General features: G+C 52.5%; 1 protein-coding gene across 3 annotated transcripts in view; it reads right to left on the reverse strand.

The window, feature by feature from the left end:
• Positions 1–20192, reverse strand: part of BCR (BCR activator of RhoGEF and GTPase) — a 120760-nt gene that overhangs the window by 25131 nt on the left and 75437 nt on the right. For all 3 annotated transcript variants that reach the window (XM_077749236.1, XM_077749219.1, XM_077749228.1), the window contains 7 exons: positions 17897–17957; positions 16881–16933; positions 15044–15184; positions 4253–4374; positions 2875–3043; positions 2200–2319; positions 1207–1282 (listed from right to left, as the gene is read on the reverse strand). In XM_077749236.1, the coding sequence (XP_077605362.1) occupies positions 1207–1282; positions 2200–2319; positions 2875–3043; positions 4253–4374; positions 15044–15184; positions 16881–16933; positions 17897–17957 (742 nt within the window). The remainder of the gene's footprint in view (positions 1–1206; positions 1283–2199; positions 2320–2874; positions 3044–4252; positions 4375–15043; positions 15185–16880; positions 16934–17896; positions 17958–20192) is intronic.

Below are 20192 nucleotides of genomic sequence, written 5' to 3' on the forward strand. Positions count from 1 at the left end.
CACAGTGATTAGCGTAACACTTAGAAACACAGGAGCTGGCCAGGCAACTGTGAGAGGATGCTCTGCAGAATCTTTCTGTGGGGTATCCCAACACAGACACCCAAACAGCCCTGCCTTGCACTTTGCTGAGGCCCCCACGCCCACCAGGTGAGGAAAGGGGGCTTATTTCTGTAATGGTGCTGAGCAGGGAATAGATGCTGACATGCTATATGTAGTTGGGATCCCCTGGTTATAAAAGGAAACCCAAGACATGGGCATGGGCAGGGCAGCAGGCACTGGCCAGAGCCTGCCAGGAGTGCCTTTTCCTCCAGGATGCAGGGGCGCTGTCGGGGGGAATGGCTCAGCATAGGAATGGATGATAAGTTTGAGCGATGGGAGCTCAGGACAGGGCTGAGGCATGTGGGGCTGCCAGCCCACCTGGGACAAGTTGTTCAGCCTGGCTCTCTCTGCAGGCACTCTCAGAACGGTGGGCACACAGAGTGCACATGGGAACCTCTCAGCAAAGATGGCTCAGGAATCCCAAACTATACAGCTCAGGAGCAGTGGAAGGAAACAGGACCTGTGGCAGAGTCTGCCTTCCCACCCCTAAAGACTGCCAGACAGAACCAGGGGCAGCTCTGAGCTCAGGAGAAGGAAAAAATAGCTAAGAGAGGGAAGCACCCAGGGAACGGACTGTCCCAGAGAGGAGTAAGCACCCTATCCTAAGAGTGGTCAAGTGGTGGCCCCTCAGATAGGGGAGTGGGGCCAGCAGTGTGGCTGTTCAGGCTGGTCCAGCCAGGGGCTACTTTGGCAACAGCACCTGCTGGGAGGTGGGGACGGCCTGGGGAGGAGGTGGGCAAGAGTGCAGGAGGAGCCACAGAGAGGAGGCAGGCATCAGAGTAGGGAGGTTCAGGAGGTAGGTAGGGCATCTGGGGAAGGCATGGGGGGCGGTGGTGGAAAGGGAGGGTTCACAGGGGAGGTCAGAAAGCAGGAGGGAGTGATGCACAGGGGATGCAGGGAAGGCCTTGGAAAGGGGACACAGAGGGTAGAGCCCTAGCAGGAGCTCCTAAACAATTTATTTTCTGAATCAGAGCTCCATGTAGCCTCTCACTTGGATAAGAGCGCCACTGCCCAGCTTCTCAGGAAGAAAGAAAAGGTCTGAAACCACAGAAGGAGATGAGCATCCAGCCCTGAGGTTCCAAGTCTCTCCATGCAGATGCCACTTACACTTCTTCTGCTGCTCCCGGATGTTCTCTCTCCACTCAGCACGCTCGTAGTCAGATGAGATGAGGAATGTGTAACTCTGGGGGGTGAGAAGAATACACCCCGGTTACCTCCACTGCAGCCCAGGCACCCACAGAGTCCTGCAGTGTACCCTTCCAAGGCACACACACCTTGGGGGCAGAGGATGGCTGGAACCTGGTGGCTGAGCGTGCTCACAGCTTGGCTCATGCTTCTGGCACTCTCCACCCTTCCTGCCAGCTGGGCTTCAGGCCACAGCTCCTGTGCCCTGGGCAGCTTTGCCTCTGGCAGCGGCCCCTTCCTGGACTGCTCCAGACAGGGCATGACATGTTGTAGCTTAGAGCCACAGAGAAGATCAGCAGGTGGGATCTGCAGAGGCCAATGTCACTTTGACTGACCACCTGAGTCCATCACACAAGCCCTGAGCTGTGACCGGAGACAAGGCTCTCGCAGAGCCCATCAGGTGCCTCTCCCAGCTGCACTCTAACAAGCTACGTATGATGCCCACAGCCCCAGAGGGAGAGGCCTGGGCTCCAGATGGCACCAGGAGCCAGACTCAGGAGAGAAGGTACTTCTCAGGCTGACGAGGTCTCTGGACAGAATCCTTGTACGGAGAGACAGGTATGCACAAATCTGTGAACCCCCTGCCCTATTCGGACTTCCTGGAGACCCTGTTACCTTTCAGCTGTAGGGGCTGAGCCAGCTGTCAGTCAATCTGGGGCTCCAACCCAAGGCACCAGTCAGAGGGACACATGGGTCTGGGTGTTCCATACTGAACAAGCCTCTCTTGGCATGGGAACATGGCTGTGTTGTAAAGGCCACATAGGAGCCAGCAACCGAAGCTGCCACACGGCTAGGCAGTGAATCTTGGCCACAGAACAGTGAGATTCCAGACAGACGGGAGCCAGGGGCCAGGAGGGTGTGCCTGGGCTAGCAGGGGGAGGCCCTGGCTGGCTGAGTGGGGGTAGGGACACTCACCTTGCCATTGCGGTTGTGCACCCTGAAGGCCATGCTGGGGGACATAAGCAGGAGCAGTGACTCTTGCTCTGAGAGCTTCTTCTTCAGCCTCTCTATGGCCTTACTGCCCTTGTTTGCTCTCTGTGGGGAGAGGGCACACAATCACATATCCATTTCGGGGGCCCTGTGTTACCTGTTCCCACCCGGCCCAGTCGCACGGCCCCCAGCGCCTCCCTCTGCCTGCTCGGTTTGTGGTGTAGTAGGCCAGCAGGTGGGTGAGAGTTGAGGAGACCCCTGTCCTGCTGAGCCCACCTCAGCTGGGCATTCCTGAGCTGAAGCCCAACCTTCTGGGGACCTACTTTGTCTGTGGCCACCACACGGTGCTTGCTCTGGCCGGGCTCAACCCTACTCTTGAATGCTCCATCTTCACTGTTCCTCAAGTCTTGAAACCTCTCCAGGAACATTAGGGGCCGACCTGGAGTGATCCAGAACACCCAGAGAGGCGGTTCTCCCACCTGGGACTCTCTCCCTATTAGGGCAGCCACACACCTCTCCCACCCCACGTGCTGGATGGCTCCAAGCTGGATGGCGGGCTCACAGGGATCCCCGAAGGCTTCAGATTTGGAGAGTTGGTCAAACACTTGTGCAGCACTCAAGCTGCAGAGCCCAGCTTTGTTCCTTCCCAGCTGGCCTCACCTTCTCTCTCTGGATATCGTTCTTGATCTGGGATATCTTGATCTTCATGGCATCCAACTCCTCGTCCAGCACCAGGGGGATGTTGGGAGCTGCCTCCGACTCATCCACTGTCTGGAAGCTGAGATCCGTAAGCGGGATGTACCATTTGCAGTCATACTGCTGGGTTTTGCTGAGTGAGGAAACTGCACATTAACACATTGCTTTCCTTCACTAATGTTGCTGTTTTCAAGAGCCAGGAAACCCCAAGTTTGGGGCTTGTGCAGTTTACATGAACTTAAAATCTAGCCTGCGGTCCATGCAGCAAGCTGGCATAAGGCCATAGGCAGACACTGGTGACCCAGCCGGGGTGACCCCTGAGAACGGGTAATCTGCATGTGTGACTTAGGCCTGGTCTACCTTATCCTGGGCTGATAGTGGCAGCTTAGTGCTCCCTGACATGGAAGCACAACGGGGCATCCACTGACAGGACAGGACTGCATATACCCCCAGAACTGTAGAGTTTGAGGGGCTACCGATCCACCAGGAGTAAATCTCTCCCTTGACGGAAAGAGAAACTGAGAATCTCTTTGAAGGTGACTGATTTAAATCTGCTCAGAATGAGGGAGAGTCTAGCTCTGATCTTTCCCAATGTGACCTTCTTTCCTCCGTTCCAGCTGGTGCAACCTGGGTGGTCTGAATCCTGGGAAGAAGGGTGTGTGTGTGGTGGGGGAGCATCTGTAGCCTAGGCTGAAAACAATTTAGAAGCTCTCACCAGGTCTGGAGAGACAAAGTACAGCGATGGCCTAGTGGTACCAGCCCCGCCCCACTAGTCTGCACTAGACCCTGCAGCTCCCTGTCCTGTCACTTTCTCTTTCTGGGTCATGACATGACGGTTACCCAATAGTACTTTGTCAGGTAGGTCCTCCTTTTGTGGCTTTTAATGTTTATTTTTGAGAGAGAGAATGAGACAGAGCACGGGCGGGGGAGAGGCAGAGAGAGAGGGAGACACAGAATCTGAAGCAGGCTCTAGGCTCTGAGCTGTCAGCACAGAGCCTGATGTGGGGCTCGACCTCACAAACCCTGAGATCATGACCTGAGCCAAAGTTGGACACTTAACCAACTGAGCCACCCAGGCACACCAATCTCCTTTTTTCTATAGGAGGCAACAAGCCATTCCAGGTTGTTAATGATGACCTTTAACCCTGAGCCTGGCATCATGGCCAGTTGGAAACAATGTAACTTAAAGAGTATACCTTGGCCACATAGTTACTCAACTCTTTAGGCTCATGTCACAAGAAAAAAACAAAAGCTAGGTTTCTTCCATCTGTGAAACCTGCCCTCTCCCCCAAGCTCCAAGACCCTTCCCACCCGGCAGGATGGGCGCCATGTGGTCACTCACCCTCCACTCTGCTTCTTGAGCTTGGTGCAGAGGAGCAGGTCGGTGAACAGGAAGACATGGCGCAGCTTGCGGGCCCCCTCCACCAGCTCCACCATAAAGCTGTCCTTCAGCAGCTGCCGGTGCTATGGGGGGGCGGGGGGGCGGGGGCGGTGAGGACTGGAGTTAGGGCAGTGGGCCAGCAGGGGGGCAGGCCTTCACACCCGCAGCCTCTTACTTTCACACCCACTCTCCAGTGCTCCCTCTGTCTTAGCAAACACACACACTATCCTTTCCTCTTTGTTCAGCAAAGTTTCTTGAATGTGCTTGGCCTGCGGAGGAGGGTGAGTGGATAGAGTACTAGCCGTTGGCTTGGAGGCTGGGAAGGGGGAACGCTACAGCTATGTCAAAGGCCTGCAGGGAAAACGATGGCAGGAAAAACCCCTGTGGGCAGGGCAGTCCATGCCTCTCCGGGACAGCAATTGGAGACCCAGAACGAGCAAGAGGCCAGCCATGCGAAGGGTATTCTTGGAGAGAGACCATCATAGCGCAGGTCCATGACTAGAAGCTTGGTGCTCAAGGCATGGATGGGGCAGCCTGGTGAGTGGGGAGGAGGTGGGCCCAGAACACTTCAAGGGGGCAGCCCCGACGGTCATGGTTGAGGCTGGGCTTAGTTTTTGTTTTTTTTTTGTTTTTTTAAGTTTATTTATTTATTTTGAGAGAGAGACAGAAGGTGCGAGTTGGGGAGGTGCAGGGAGAGGAAAGAGCAAGAAACCCAGACTCAGTGCTGCCAGTGTGGAGCCTGATGTGGGGCTCAAACTCATAAACCATGAAATCATGACACTTAACTGACAGAGCCACCCAGGTATCCCTGGGCTTAATTCAAGGGCAGCAGAAAGTGAGTAGGGGGACCACAGATGGGACTCCATGCTCTAGTCTTCCTAAGGTCAGTGCCCACGGACAGGCAGAAGCCCACATAGGATGCCTGGATATCTGGCAGCCTGAATCTGAAGTGACCTTCCCAGCGCCTACTGGACCTAGACTGAGCAAGGGATGGGAGGCACTAGCCTGCCACCAAGCTACACGCCTCTGCACCCGGGTGCTTCATCTGAAAGGTCAGAACACTCCCACTGGCTCACACAGCTCCAGGGGTGGCTGAATGCCATGAATGGCACACCAAGGTAAGTTGGTAATTCATCTGAAAAACAGTGCCCAGAACCTCATGTGGGTCAATGCTGTGCCGTGCAAAGGACACAAAGACAGGAGAGGCTGACACGGTGAGCCTTTCCTTTCCCCATACACATTCCAGGTATGCTGTGCAAGCACATGGCCTGACCATCGGATGTGATCCCCACAACACTCTCTGGGCAGATCCTTCAGGCCTATTTCACACGTGAGAAATGGGAGCCTCAGACAGGTTGACCACCATCCCAGGCAGCACAGTGAGTGAGCAAGCAGCAATCTTCAGTGGTCTCACAAGCCCAGGGAAGAGACCAGGTTCTTACAGGCAACCCAGACAGCTTGGCTTCAGGGAAGGCCCCCCAGAGAGGGTGACTCCCAGTCTTCACTGTCCTCACTGTGATGGCCGGGGAAGGGTCTGGAGGACCAAGTACATACACAAGACTGGGAAAAGGCCCATAGGATCTCCCTAGCAAGAGGCATCTCCAACACCCCGTGCGCTCGGCAGGCCCACACACGTGGCTCTGCTGTCACCTGCAGCCTCAGAGTCATCTCAGGGAGCCTCTAACTTCCTGAACTCTCCCAGACTCTCCGTGAGAGCTGGAGCCAGCAGGGCTGCCCAGAAGCAAGTATAGCCTGGGCTGGGCCCCAACACTCCCAGGTGCATAGGCCATACATCACTGTCGCATTCAGCTTGGCTCACAATGGCCAGCTGGGCCCTGGCGACAGAAAGCAAGTTATTTAAAGGGGAGACTATAAGTGGAAGGGCTGGAAAGCTGCTGTGTGTTAAGGCCGTGACTCATCGTCACTCACCCTGTGCCCGCCTGCCATGGGCAGAGAGCTCACCTGATGGTGACACCCACAGGAAGCAAGAAAGTGTGTGCATCTGGAGAAATGTCCACACAGGGGCGCCTGGGTGGCTTAGTCAGTTAAGCGTTCGACTTTCGCTTAGGTCATGATCTCACGGTTTGTGGGTTCGAGCCCCGCGTCGGGCTCTGTGCTGACTGCCAGCTCAGAGCCTGGAGCCTGTTTCAGAGTCTGTGACTCCCTCTCTCTCTGACCCTCCCCTGCTCACGCTGTCTCTCTCTCCTCTCTCTCCTAGAAATAAATAAAACATTTAAAAAAAAAAAAAAAAAGAAATGTCCACACAGAGCTGGAGACCTGGGGCAAACCTGACTGCTGGGCCCTAATCAGAGAGCAGGTCTGGGATGTGTCCTGGGACCCTGAAGTCCCAGAGGAATAAGCAGACAGATGCCCCCCACAGCCAGGACAGGGCAGAGGGTCTTTCTAGCCCAGGAGGCAGGGACCAAGGGAACTTCAGTGAGGAAACACGGATCCTTTCTCCGTACAAAGGGGCTGAGCTTCTGGCCACCACCAGCAGAGGGCCCCCTACGTCCAGCTCAGAAGTAGACTCCTCCCCTCTGTCAACAGGTCCCGAAATGCCCAGAATCCTGGCAGTGATCTCCCTCTACCTACCAGCTGACCCACCCTCTCTCCCTGCAAAGTCCTGCTGCTCACACATTCGGCTGAAGTGTCACATTCATCCTCCACAAGACCCCTGTGGGTCACCCTGGTGCTTGTGGCAGCCCACACAGCTTGCCTTGCTGTGTTGAGAGGACATACAGCTGACTGTGGGGAGCACGCAGCCGCCCCACAGACTCAGACTGCATCCCTGGGAGTCTCTGATGGGCTGACCCTGTTTTGATACTGTGACAGTCAAACTCTTGCCTGTACAAACCCTCATCTTTCTATGAGAAGCCCCAAAGCCAAGGGTGCCCTGACACCTTATGGGAGGTGTGGCAGCCCACTACCCCCAAAGCATCCAAGTCCAAGCCCTGCTCTGTGCCAGTGTCTCCAAGGGCTGTCCTGAGCATGTGACTCGTGCGTGTCACCTGCCAGACTCTTGCAGTGCGGGTGGTGGACAGCAGTGGCTATCTTCAGAGTAAGGCTCATTCACTGTGAGTTTTCCCAGTAATGTCACAGTTGCCCTTCCTCCCGAAGACGCACAGGGCCTTGCTTCTGAACCCCAGCCCACCCTGAGGTCTTGCGGCATGCCTGAATGGAAAACACCCAGCAAATGGGCAGGAGGGGACTCCCAGCCCCAAGAAAACAGGCCCCCAACTACAATGCTGACAGATCCACAAAAGGAGCCTGGATCCTGGAAGAGAGGCCACAATCAGGGAACAGGAGGGCAGCAGGTCAGATGGAGTGTGAGGGAGTGGGGGCTGGGCATCATACTGTCTCTATCCATATTTCCCCAGGCCCAGGGGTGGACCTGAGGCACAGACTCTTAAAGTTGGTGTCCCATCCTGATGCACAGTCTATGGCCCTGACCTGTGGGTAGACACTACCTTTTTGATTATGGAGGTCAGTCAGCCCGGGCCTGGGATCAGCTTGGCTCCAAGCCAGACGCTGAGGAAGGATCCTGCTGCTGAAACAAGCCCGTGAAGAAACAGCAACAAACCCCCATCTGCACCCACACCATTTCAGGAAAGAGAGATAGATGATCATGGAGGAGGACAGAAACAAAAGGAAGGATGGGGAAGCTTTGTGTGTCCCCATGTATAGGTCTGTGTGTGTCCCCTGTGTGTGTATATCCCTGTCTGTGACCACATGTGTGGGTCATATTCCTTTGTTCCTATTATGTCTTTCTGTATGTTTTCATGCCTCTGTGTCCCAACCTATGTGTCCATGTGTATGTGTCCCCATATCTCTGTGTGTGTGTGTGTGTTCCTGTGGATATCACAGTGTGTGTCCCCTGTGTGCATGTCTTCGTGTGTACTCTGGGGCACAGCAGTGGTGGTAGGAAGGAAGGCGCTCCCCTTGGAAAGTCCTTCTATCCCCATATATCAGGTGGGGAACACCTGCTCGAAAGCACACCACTGCCTCCCTGAAAAACTAAGATCACCCCACCAGGGAGTGAAGTGTCTGGAGCCACTGTGTACCTTCACTGCCTGTGGCCCACCTTTCTCTCTTCTCTTTGCAGAGGGATAACACTACCACTTCAGTTCTCTGGGCCTCAGTTTCCTTAAACGTAAGGAGGGATGCAAATACCTGCCTGGGGGCATTTTTTAGAGGATTAAATGTGCTCCACAGGTGGCTATTGGTTACCGTAAGCCAAGACCTCTGTGGGTACAGGCCTTGTGCTGAGATGCCCTGTTGTCGGGCCTCCCACACTTCATGATGACTGAGCGGAGAAGGTACCATCACCCCCATTTCTACAGACAAGGAAACTGAGGCCAGTGAGGTTACATCCTGTGTCTGCGGTTTTCTGACAAGGGGCACCTCTTTCCCCAGGGGTCTTCCACTAGGCTGGCCAGCTTCCTCCGGCTGTCATCTGGGCAACGTTGGCCACCACCCCCAGACAGAGCCCATCCAGGGATGACCCATCTGGAAGAAGTGTGTTGTTACAGACTGATGTTTGTGTCTACCCCAAAATTCTGATGCTCTAACCCCTAATGTGACGGTATCTGGAGTAAGGGCCTTTGGAGGTGATTAGGTTTAGGTGAGCCTATGAGGATGGGAGCCCATAATGGCACTGGTATCCTTATAAGAAAAGCAAGACAGAGATCTCTCCATGTGCATGCTGTGAAGAAAAGCCATACGGGTACACAATGAGAAGGGAGCTGTCTCCAAGCCAGGAAACAGGCTCTTACCAGACCCTAAGCATCCTGACACCTTGACCTTGGGACTCCTAGCCTCTAGCACTGTGAGAAATGAATGCCTGTCATTTAAGCCCCTAGTTGATGGCATTTTGTTATAGCAGCTGAGCAGACTCAGACACATAAAGAAGCCAGAGCCCAAGATTCCATGGAGGGGGTACTGGGAAGTTTTCCTCAGGTACAGGAAACTGGAGTTTAGTGATAAGCCAGTGGGGCCTTGCCAGGTGAGACCAAGAAGGGTTGCCAAGGAGGGCACAGGTGGGGGCGGGGAGGAGAAGGAAGATGGCCAAGGCAAGGACCAATGAGGTGTCAGTTGTTGGCTGAGGATGCCTGACTTGGCTCCAAGCATTGGCCGGATTTAGCATGTTTAGCCCTGAAGGAGGCCAGCGGCCCGAACCCCCATTCCCATGCCCCTAAAGCAAGGTCTGAACCTGGGGATAGCTGGCTGCATTCCAGTGGCCCAGCTGACACTGCCCATCAGAGCAGCCCTAGCTGTGGGGTAACTCAATGGGATGTGGAGGTTCAGCAAGTTGGGAACAAGTGTCCCCGGAATAACACACCCACAGCCGAGTGTGTGCTGAGGTCCTGCCTGACCCTCCTGCCCTTACGCCTGTTCTAGGGCTCTCAGCACCTCCCTGCAGAACACAGCTCTGCTCCCTGGTCCCTGAGAAAGCCTCTTGTTTCCCAGGCCCTGGAGAGGCACATCATAAGACAACTGATCAGAAGGATGAAATAAGAGCATGACGAAGCCTGGAAAGAACAGAAACCTGCTGGGTGGAGGACGGGGTGAGCCTGGGAAGCACAACGATGATTCACAGCAATCATGTTCACTGAGCACTTGCTGGGTGCTGGGCCCTGTGCAGAGAGCACTTCATAAAACTTCTCTCACTTGGCAGGACTGCCCCAGGCAGCAGCTTCCAGCTCTACTACTTCTTGGGGAAGGAAAGGCTCAGAGAGGTAAGTAACATTCCCAAGTTTCTAGAAGAATCCAAACCTGGGCCCAGACACGTTGAGAATCCAAGCTCCATTTGCAAATATTTATGAAGGGTTGAGAAAAGACCTAGACATGGAGCACCGGCTTTGCCCTTATAGGGCTCCTATGATGTGGACATCCTTTGAAACTATGGACAGCACACGGTCTAAGTTCACCCCCATCCCACAGCTGAGCAAGCAGGTGCTCAGAGGTGAGTGGTGTTGCTGAGGTCACATGACATGGCTAATGGTGTTGGGGACCCCAACCACTATGCTGTCTTCACAACCCCATCCCCTTTCCACAGGATCCTTTGCAAACTCTGCCAACAGGGTCTGGAGTCTCCAATTCTTTAATCCTTAAGCGAGAGCCCTCCCTTCTCCTCTGCCTGAGCCTCACCACCTCTTGGCTTCCTACATCAGTGACATTTCCTCAGCGGCTCCTATGCGGCCTGCCCACCTGCCTTCTTCCATGAGGGGCATCTGGGAACCTGGGTAGAGAATGGCTCCAAGAAGTGACTGGCCTTTGGGAAACAAAAGACCCACATTGGATCATCCCGTTTGTGTCCCAGCCTGAGTCTGGGATGCCAGGCAGCACCGGGTGCAGTGCTGACAGACAGGCAGCCACACAGGGGAAATCACTTGGCACTGTTAATTCAATTAAATGAGTAAGCACTGACCCGCTAGCCCACAGGACCCAGGCCTGGGAAGAAAAGGGCCAGCAGGATCCCTCGGTCCTGACTGGTTCCTGGGAGCCTGAGAAGGGCATCCTCCTGGGAATGCTTGCTGCTCAGGGCCCCTGGGGTGCCAGAGCCAGGATGTAGGCTGGTGACAGCATGTACCAGCCACAGTTCAGTGTTAAGGAGACACCTGTAATGCTGCCCAAAGTCACCCTTCCTCAAAGAGCACAGCCCTGGAGCTGGGGGGACTGGCTGAAAAGGAAGATGAAATTATAGGAGCCATAGTGGGGGTCGGGGCTGTTGGCTCTGCTCAGGACTCCCACTGCCGCAGCTCCACAACGCCCTGACTTACCAGGTTGAACAGGGAGAGACAGGCAGGGGACCAGCAGTGGCTGTGAGAATACCTCCAAACACCCAAGCCAACGGAGGTAGCTTTCTTCTCCCTCGAAAACTGCTGAGAGCTGGAAACAGAGACCTCCACACCCACCAAACATGCTCCCAGCAGGAGAAGCAGGGGACAGGGCTCTACTCAGTGCAGAAGGCTCTAGGAGCATGCCGCACCAAAGGGGCACATCCTCCTCCTTGTGGCCACCTATGTCCAGGTAGCTCTTCATACAGGGACTAGAGGAGGGTTGGATATTGGTTCAAAGGAGTGTCAGGGGAGTGTGGGAGGTGGCGATCACAAATCCTAACATACCTGTGGTGTACACAGGGGCCAGGGCACACCTGGCCTCACATCCTGGGTTAGTCACTTAGTGGCTATGTGACTGTGGGCAAGTTATTCAACCTTTATGAGCAGAATCCTCACCTAGAAAATACCCTCTGACCTCATAGAGTCCTCAAGAGAAGTTAGAAACCCATTTCCTCTCTTCTTTTGGAAACTTGATATTCAATGTCATATACCAAATTTAGAGACAAGAACACAGGAAAAAAACAGGTATTTCCAAATCTTAGGTCCTCCCCAGCTGCAAGTTCTAAAAGGAAGTAGCCTGCAGCTCCTACCCTTCCTGGGACCTGCAGATTCTCTCCTGTGTGGTGATGTAGAGGGTGTTCCCTCCATCTACAACATGGATAGTGCCCATGTGGGGAAATCATCACCCCTGCTTTTAGACAGCCCCTCAGAGGTCATGAAATCCTTTCTGCCTCACAACAAACCCATGCAGGGGCCACAAGCCCTGAGTCACTGTCCTCAGAGAGTATGGACACTCAACAAAGAAACAGGAACTTCCCAAATCAATACCACTGGTAAGTAGAGGGCAGGACTAAACCCAGGTTTGGAGACTGCCCTTATAGCATCCTTTTTTTTTAAGCTTTAAAATATTTTTTATTAAAGAACTATAACCAAATAGGAACACTTCCAATAATAGTATTATAGAAAGAGTAGCAAGTTTTCTCCATTTATTTCTTATTCCCAATTATACTTCCTTGTTACTATTTTAACTCTCCCTATTTAATTCTGGTGATTTTATAACATTTTATAATTTTGGAAAGTATGCTTGATTCATTGATTTGATTTATTAAATTTGTCAATTTGCATGTTGTTTCCTTGAGAAGAAAAATTAGGACTTACCACACACTACTGCCATCCTCCTCCTCCTCTCCTCTTCATGTTTGATGCTTATCCAATAGCACTTTCTAACACAGTGGGGATTATAAGCTGGGTTGGGCAGCCTGAGAGGATATACTGAGGAGGATACTCAGGCTGCAGTCGGCTCAGAGTTTGAGTGCCTGACTGATTAGTGATGTCTGCTCCTGGAACAGTGGGTATGGGGAGCATGAGTGTGGGCACCTGTCTGTCATACTGGGCTGGCCACCACCTCCCTTAACACGCCTGGGAGAGAGAAAAGGCACGTATGAGTCAGATTCACAAAGTTTCAGAGAGCATTTGCTTCTCTCCCCTCTTGCAGTTGAGGCACTCAAGTGATCCCACCCACTGAGCAAGCATCATTGAGGACAACAGGGTCAGATGCTGGTGAGGGAGACAGTGGGTGTAGATAAAACCCCTTGTCCTCATGAAGTGGCCGGCCCCTACACACTTCCTGTCTGGTGACCCTGAGACCCTGACTATAGGTCGGCACGAAGGAAGCCTGTGATAACTGATGTGGGAACAAGGGCAGGGCTGCCAACTCCCAGGTAACATCTGATTTTCCTAAATTTCCTAGGGCAGCTGCCTCCGCGGATCTGAAGAGCAAGAAGGGATTTCTCTCCAGGGATCCTGAGCAGCAAGATGGGGGGTGGGGGGTGAGGTCACACTCAGCACCATATGAAAAGCTGAGAGGAAAAAGGATTCACACATTTGCTACCCAGGAGGACAATGCTCTCATAAAAGAACAGTCAGCAAAGGAGAAAGAGCAGGTGTCCTAGAAGCTGGGCACAAATGCACTCAGTATAAGTGGCCTGGGCAGAAGCAAAGCCCACATCCAGTTAGGGAGGCCAAAGCCTGGCACTTCTCCGGTGTCCCTAAACTTGGGGCAGGGGTGAACCAGGTGCAGGGCCCTGTTGTTGCTCCAGGAAATGAGATCTGAAACCCCAGGTTCTGGCCATTGGACAGTTGGGTGTGGAGGTCCTGGGAGGGGCTGGGGACCCACTCCTGCCTTTCACGTGCTGGCTGGCACGGCTCTTTCCATAAATTGTGCCCTTTTGGGTACCCAGGCACCCAGGAAGGTGGGCCTATGTTCCCATCCTGCTGTAAAAAGGAGGAACAGGCCCAGAGAGGAGGAGCAAGCATGGTTCAGGGTGCACAGCAGGTGAGTTCACGGCGATGCTGGCCTTGGATCTCTGTGTCGGCCTGGCTTCAGGCTCTGGTCAAGCACAGAGGGTGGACTGGAGGCGATACCTCTCTCCTCCTTGGCCCTTCCTGGTTCAGGACCACCAGGAGAAATCTCACCAAGCCCCTCACTCATGGTCAAGCCTGATGAGACTCTGAGCATGTGGGAGCTTTCTGCTCAGCACTGAGGTACCACTTCCCAAAGAGGAGCGGGGAAGATAGATCTGAGAGTGGCCTGCCCACCAGCCCAGGCAGGAGGAGGAGAAGAAACCCTGATGCGGGAAGGTTAGGCCTCAGTAATGAACACCCAGCACATGATCTGAAGGAAGAAGTGGCTCTCAGTGGCGACTACAGTCAGATTTGCTGCCAGCCGTGTCCTGCCTGGGTCATACAGCTTCTGTCCCTGCACAGGACCCCAGAGGTAGATCAGCTTCCCTCGCCGTGGTGCTACTTCTGACAACAGATGCTCACGCCTGTGTGGGGCGCTGGCCTCCTGATTTATACAAGTATGCTCTCTCACTAAGTGCTAACCACCCAGGATGGCACCTGCCTTGCACCTACCTGGGCCTCTCCCAGAAGGGTTAGAGGCCACCAGGGCGGGCTGTGTCCATGCATTCTTAGCCCTTCTGTTCTTTACCTCTTATCAATGATGTGCAGGGAGATAAAGACCAGGGGTCACTGTCAGGGAGGGAGGGAGGGTGGAGGAGGAGGAAGGAGGATCCTCTTAGCTGAAGACAAGTCAGGTTCATAAACTGCATGTACCTCCCTTTTTTTCCTTTTAAATCCTTAAATCTGATCATATGGGTTTCCCGTTTTTTAACTACAAGTTTGTGTTACACCACTTTACTTTTACCAAAGACCTATGTTAGTACCTGTTTTCAGTAACCAAAATAAATCCAAAGATTTTAACTTTTACAAATAGTAATGGCTTCTTCATTTTGCACTATTTCAGTTTATAAAAGTTTACTTATTTATTTTGAGATAGAGAACATGAACAGGGGAGGATCAGAGAGAGAGAGAATCCTGTCAGCAGAGCCCAATGCAGGGCTCGAAAGCATAACTGTGAGATCATGACCTGAGACAAAATCAAGAGCTGGATGCTCAACTGGCTGAGCCACCCAGGTGCCCCAGTTTACAAAAGATTTCATAGGAACACCCTATCTTTGGATAGCAGGGAAAACCTGGAACTGTTTTTAATGAAAGAATACTCGGAAGGAACCATGTAGTTCCAGGCAGACAAAATGACATCCTCCTTCTCACCAGTCTCCTCAGACCCTAGGCTGACAAGGGTGTGAGGAAAAGAAGGGGTGCCCTGGATACAACCTGCCATGATGGAAAAAGAGGCAGCCAAGTGAGGTGCTACCTGTAACTCCACCCTGATGCCCCGCACACGGGATTGAGTTTTACCCTGCCAGCGTCAAAGACCCTAAGAGGTAACACATTTCCTGTGTTAGGCTGAATGGCAGGCACAGTCTGCCAAGGATGAGAAAGGTGCCCTGAATACCCCCTGCCTGGTGGGACAGGCTGGCAAAACCAGACCATCCCCAGTCCCGCTCACCTCTCCCTTCTTCACAGTCATGGACTGGCGGCGGGGCGTGATCTCCTCATTGATGCTGGACAAGAAGTTCTGTGAGATACGTAGGGCATCCTGCAACAGAGGGTGGTCGGGGTGGCTGGAGGGTGTGTGCTTCAGCAAGTCCTGTGTCGGGCAAAGAGAGGACTCAAATCAGAGAGCGTACAGCCCAGGCCCCACCACTGTGTCTAAACTGTAGACACATGCTGGGAAGACCCAGGGGCACCAGCTTGCCAAGTGTCACCACCACTGGTGGGTCTATGTGGGCAGTGCTTGCATGAGCACCACCCCACAAGCAGGTCCTAAACCTAGACGGTGTTCCTACAAGTCCATGCTGTGTGCACACTGCTAACAAGGGCTTCTACTCTCAGGGGCTACAGTGGGATTTCTCCAGCTTCAGCCCCGATGACATTCTGGGCTGGATCACTCCTTATGGTGGGGGCTGTCCTGTGCACTGTAGGATGTCAGCCCCCCATCCCTGTCCTCTATCCACTAGATGCAAGCAGTCCTCTTCCTTCTCAGCTGTGACAAGCAACAATGTCTCCGACATGCCCCTAGGGGGCAGAATCGATCTTCTCTAGGACCACTGGTCCTTGCAAGCTGAGAAGAAAAGCACCTGGCCTTTCGGGCGGCTCCCTCTTTAGGAAAGAGACTAAACCTCTCAAATAAGATAAAAACAAGAGAGAGAGGCAAACCATAAGAGACTCTTAATACAGAATACAAACTAAGGGTTGCTGGAGGGGAGGGGAGTGGGAGGAATGGGCTAAATGGGTGACGGGTACTAAGGAGGGCACTTGTTGGGATGAGCACTGGGTGTTACATGTAAGTGATGAATCACTGAATTCCACTCCTGAAACCATTATTACACTATATGTTAACTAACTTAGATTTAAATTAAAAAAAAAGAAAAAAAAGAATTGAGATGGCAGTGTTCACTCCTTCTCTACTAGGAATGCATATAATTTGTACTCAAGGTCAACAGCTCCCTTGTTCAGAGAAACGAACTCCCCTTAGCTCTCAAATTCCCCCGGGAGGGAACAAAGTGAAACAAGTCTGGAGGAAGGCCCTGGTGTCAGTGCTACATGGCTTAAACACTACAGGGCAGAGCTGTCTGGGCTGAAGTAGGACAATCTCCACTGTGTCCCTTTTTTAAGGGGGGGAAAAAGGCAAAGTGGAATGATACGTACACCATGATGCCTTTTGTGTAATTAAAAAAAAGTTCACGTATGTTGGCATGTGCATAAAAGAATCCTTGCGGTGGTGAATCATTTGTGGGGAGGGGCAGGAAAAGAAATGGAAACCTCACACACTTCTGTGACTTGGTTGTAAATTAAAAAAAACAAACATGCATGTACAGCTTCCTCTAAACATAAATGAATAGGGCCACCTGGACAGTAGCATTAGGAGCCATTTTTGTTTCCCCCAGTGCCTTCAGGAGCAGTCCCACTGAGGCATGCCCCCCCCTATGCTCCCTCTCCCCAGGATGTGGGGCAGTGGTCATCCTCACTGGCCTGGAATGCACCTGCTGTCTGTGCCCCCACCCCATCTACCTTAGAGGGTCGGTTCATGCACTGGGACCAGGAGGCCCTTCCTATGTGGGACAGGACGCTCCCTCCCTGCATCTCCTCCACGAGAGCACCCAGGACAGCTCGAGAACCTGCTTTCTTCCCCACTGTGCGCTCCTCATTTCTGCATCTTCAATAAAAGTGTGTAGCAGGAAAATGGGGGATGGCTGGGCAGCACTGACAAACATCAGTGTCAGCCCCAGAACAACAGAAGCCAAGAACCCCAGGGTGAGAAGATCCCAGGTGAAGTGACTCACATGCAGGACCAGCGTGCTGCGCGTCACCCGGTCCACAGGCTTGTAGAGCAGGGCTGCAGAGAGACGGGCAGGGCAGGTGAGACGTGGCCAGGCACGGAGAAAGCAGCACCAGACCACTTGCTGTTAAGTCCTCCGGCAGGGAGCAGCCCGACCTCCACATCCCCTGGGAACTACCCATCCCCGGTGACCAGGACAAACCCTAACCCCCAAGAAGGCTGGGCACGTGGCTTTGAGGTTTTGGTCCACAACAGGTTTTGGTCCTTGGCAAACCCCACTTCTCCATGACGATGGCAAGCCCAGCCCATCACGGGTGTGAATGCTTAGATGTGTTCTGACACATGTCAGGTGCATTTCCACATGTGATTCCCACAGCTACTCTAAGATACACATTGTTATCTGCGTTTTCCAGATGAGAAACTGAGACTCAGAGCACGGTGAAGGTCTGGTACTGGAGCCACATCTGCTGTTCTCTGTAACTATTCATGCTGTCCTAACAACCGGAACTGAGAAGTGACTTATCAGTCCTGATCTCTTCCTTTCTGCCCAGAGTGAAGAAGGAGGCTGAACACACAGGCCCAGGAGCCTGATGTCTCTGGCTTTATCCCTGCCTGGACACTTAGGACTTGTGTTCCATATGGGTTACTTTCATTCTAAATATGTTTTGTCATCTGAAAAAAGGGAAAACAAAATCCTCCTCACAGGGTCACTAGGGAGAACACAATGACATTTTAAATGCCCAGCAGTGCCTGACTGGTGGGCGTCTGTCTGCAAAACCCTCCCATTCTTCCTGGTTGCTAATGCTGGTGGCAAGCTGGTCCTGTCTGTGTCTTTCCCCAACCCGCCATATCCAGTGCCACTTTTTCCACATCCCTGCTCTCGCTATTGGGTCAGGAACAGCAAAGACACCAGAGGTAACCCAACTGAGTGCCATGTTTGCTTTTCCAGCAAGTGCCCTATTCGTTCGCAGCAGCTGCCCCCACAGGGAACACGAGGAGGCCTCAGAACAGAGAACTTACTTTCCAAAGAGTTCTTGGTCGTCTGGTCCTTGGCATCCTTGTTGCTTCTGGCTCTCAGGTTCTGCAAAGAGAAAAGCACATTTTCACACAGGACAACCGAGGCGGCTTTGATGTGGCAGGACATTACATGGCCAGAAACCTTTAGCAAGAAAACTCACCCTTCACTCACAGCAAAAAATCTTAGTTGAGGCAAGCCTTAATGCGGTGTCCTGGACCACAGCATGAATACAGGGTGGGCAGAACACAAGGCATACTCTGGGTGCTGTGTTCACCTGGAACTGTCGATATTTGGGAATGGAAGCTCTCTTACTGTGGGGACCTGTCCTGTGCACCGCAGGCCGAGTGGCATCCCTGGCCTCTATCTATGGGTGCAGCAGCACACCTTCCTCCTGCTGTGACAACCAAAAACCCCCAGGCATTGCTAAGTTGTCTCTTAGGGACAAAGACAACCCCTGGTCAACAGCCTCTGACATACAGAATCCTATAAAAACAAGGCAAACCACAGTGCCTCCCTAAATGCATTTTCTCAGAGAAGTTAAACAGTGGGCAAGGGGCCCAAGGGGTTGGAGGAGCAGTCACCTTTGGAAATGGCCAGGGCAGCCCCACCACCACTGAGAGCCACAATGGATTCCACCTCCTCCCCATCCTCTCCTGACTTTGCAGATACACAGGCATACCTCAGAGTACCGCGAGTATGGTTCTGGACCATTGCAATAAGGCAAATACTGCAAAAAAGTGAGCCCAGTGAATTTTTGTTTTGTTTTCTAGTACATATAAAATCTATGTTTATAGTACACTGTAGTCTATTAACTGTTCGACAGCATCGTGTCTACAATGTACATACCTTCGTTAAAAAAATGCTTCATTGGTGAAGAATGTTAATCATCAACTAAGCTTTCAGCAAATCATAATCAATGATCACAGATCATAAGAAATATAATAATGGATAAGCTTAAAGTAGCATGAGAATTACCAAAATGTGACACAGCGAGCAAATGCTGTTAGGAAAATGGCACTGACAGATTTCCTCAGCACAGGGATGCCACAAACCTTCAATGTGTAAAAACCACAGGATCTGCAAAGTGCGTTAAAGCAAGGTATGCCCATAGTTGTTAACAAATAGGTGCTACGATCCCCAAGAAGAGAGCAGAGCTTTTCAGTGGGTAGGTCATGCTTTCACACAACTGCATCAAAGGCATCACTGATTTGGTCCAAGGTACCAAGAGAAGCCAGGATATAAGATCCCTGGGTACCTGAAATCATCTCTGGAAAGAAGCTATGGTTAATCCCATTACTAGGCTGTGAATAACAACAAAAAACAGCACAGGGAGAGGAAGGGGCTCAGACATGGCTCTCTCAACTTCCTGTGCTGCTGTAAACCTCTCAAGACTAAAAACGATGGTATTTTAAGCTCCCTGGGACCAAACTCCACAATGCTCTTTGGCACCTCTCTTGAAAGGTTAACACACCTCATGGTGATTATTCCTCTGAACATCTGCCTCAGCAGTTCCAAAAGGCTGTGGGGGGTATGAGGGCGTGTAAGAGCTGAACCTGAGCCTCTGTAAAAATCAGGCTCCGTGCTCACGTGCACCTGGGAGGCAGCCTTCACACCACGTGCCCCTGGACAGCCCCCCGCACATAAGCATGCAGAGCTCCATAAATCCTGTCTCAAGAAAACTTATGAATTTGGCTTAATGCCCCAGGTCTCCCAACTTAACTTGACCCAGAGGCCCTTTTCCCAGAATTCCATCGTGTGGGAGCTGGCATTTCATGAAACCCAGCTTAGGCAACTCTGGTCTAACTGGACACTGCCCTGACTCATTTTCAGGACTGGGAGGAGATGAGGGACCACGGCTCCATGGCTCCCTCTCCTGACGGTGACTATCCAGGTCCCACGTCTGAGCTCTGAATCCCAGAGTAAACCTCTACACCGCCTGCTGCTTCTGTTCCCTTTGGCTCCATTTTGCTGTCTGGGTGATTCCAATCTCTCTGGGTCTCTTTTAAAAATATAGTTAGAGGGGCGCCTGAGTGGCTCAGTTGGTTAAGCATCTGACTTCGGCTCAGGTCATGATCTCATGGTTCGTGTGTTCGAGCCCTGTGTCGGGCTCTGTGCTGACAGTTAGCTCAGAGCCTGGAGCCTGCTTTGGAGTCTGTGTCTCCCTCTCTCTCTGACCCTCCCCTGCTCACGCTGTCTCTATCTCTCTCTCAAAAATAAATAGAACATTAAAAAAAATAAAAAATAAAAATAAAAATATAGTTAGAGAACCAAAGCAGATGCTGCCTCCAAAGTACAAGC

The sequence above is a fragment of the Crocuta crocuta genome, unplaced genomic scaffold, assembly GCF_008692635.1.
Source record: "Crocuta crocuta isolate KB4526 unplaced genomic scaffold, BGI_CrCroc_1.0 scaffold1177, whole genome shotgun sequence".
Classification (NCBI taxonomy): domain Eukaryota; kingdom Metazoa; phylum Chordata; class Mammalia; order Carnivora; family Hyaenidae; genus Crocuta; species Crocuta crocuta.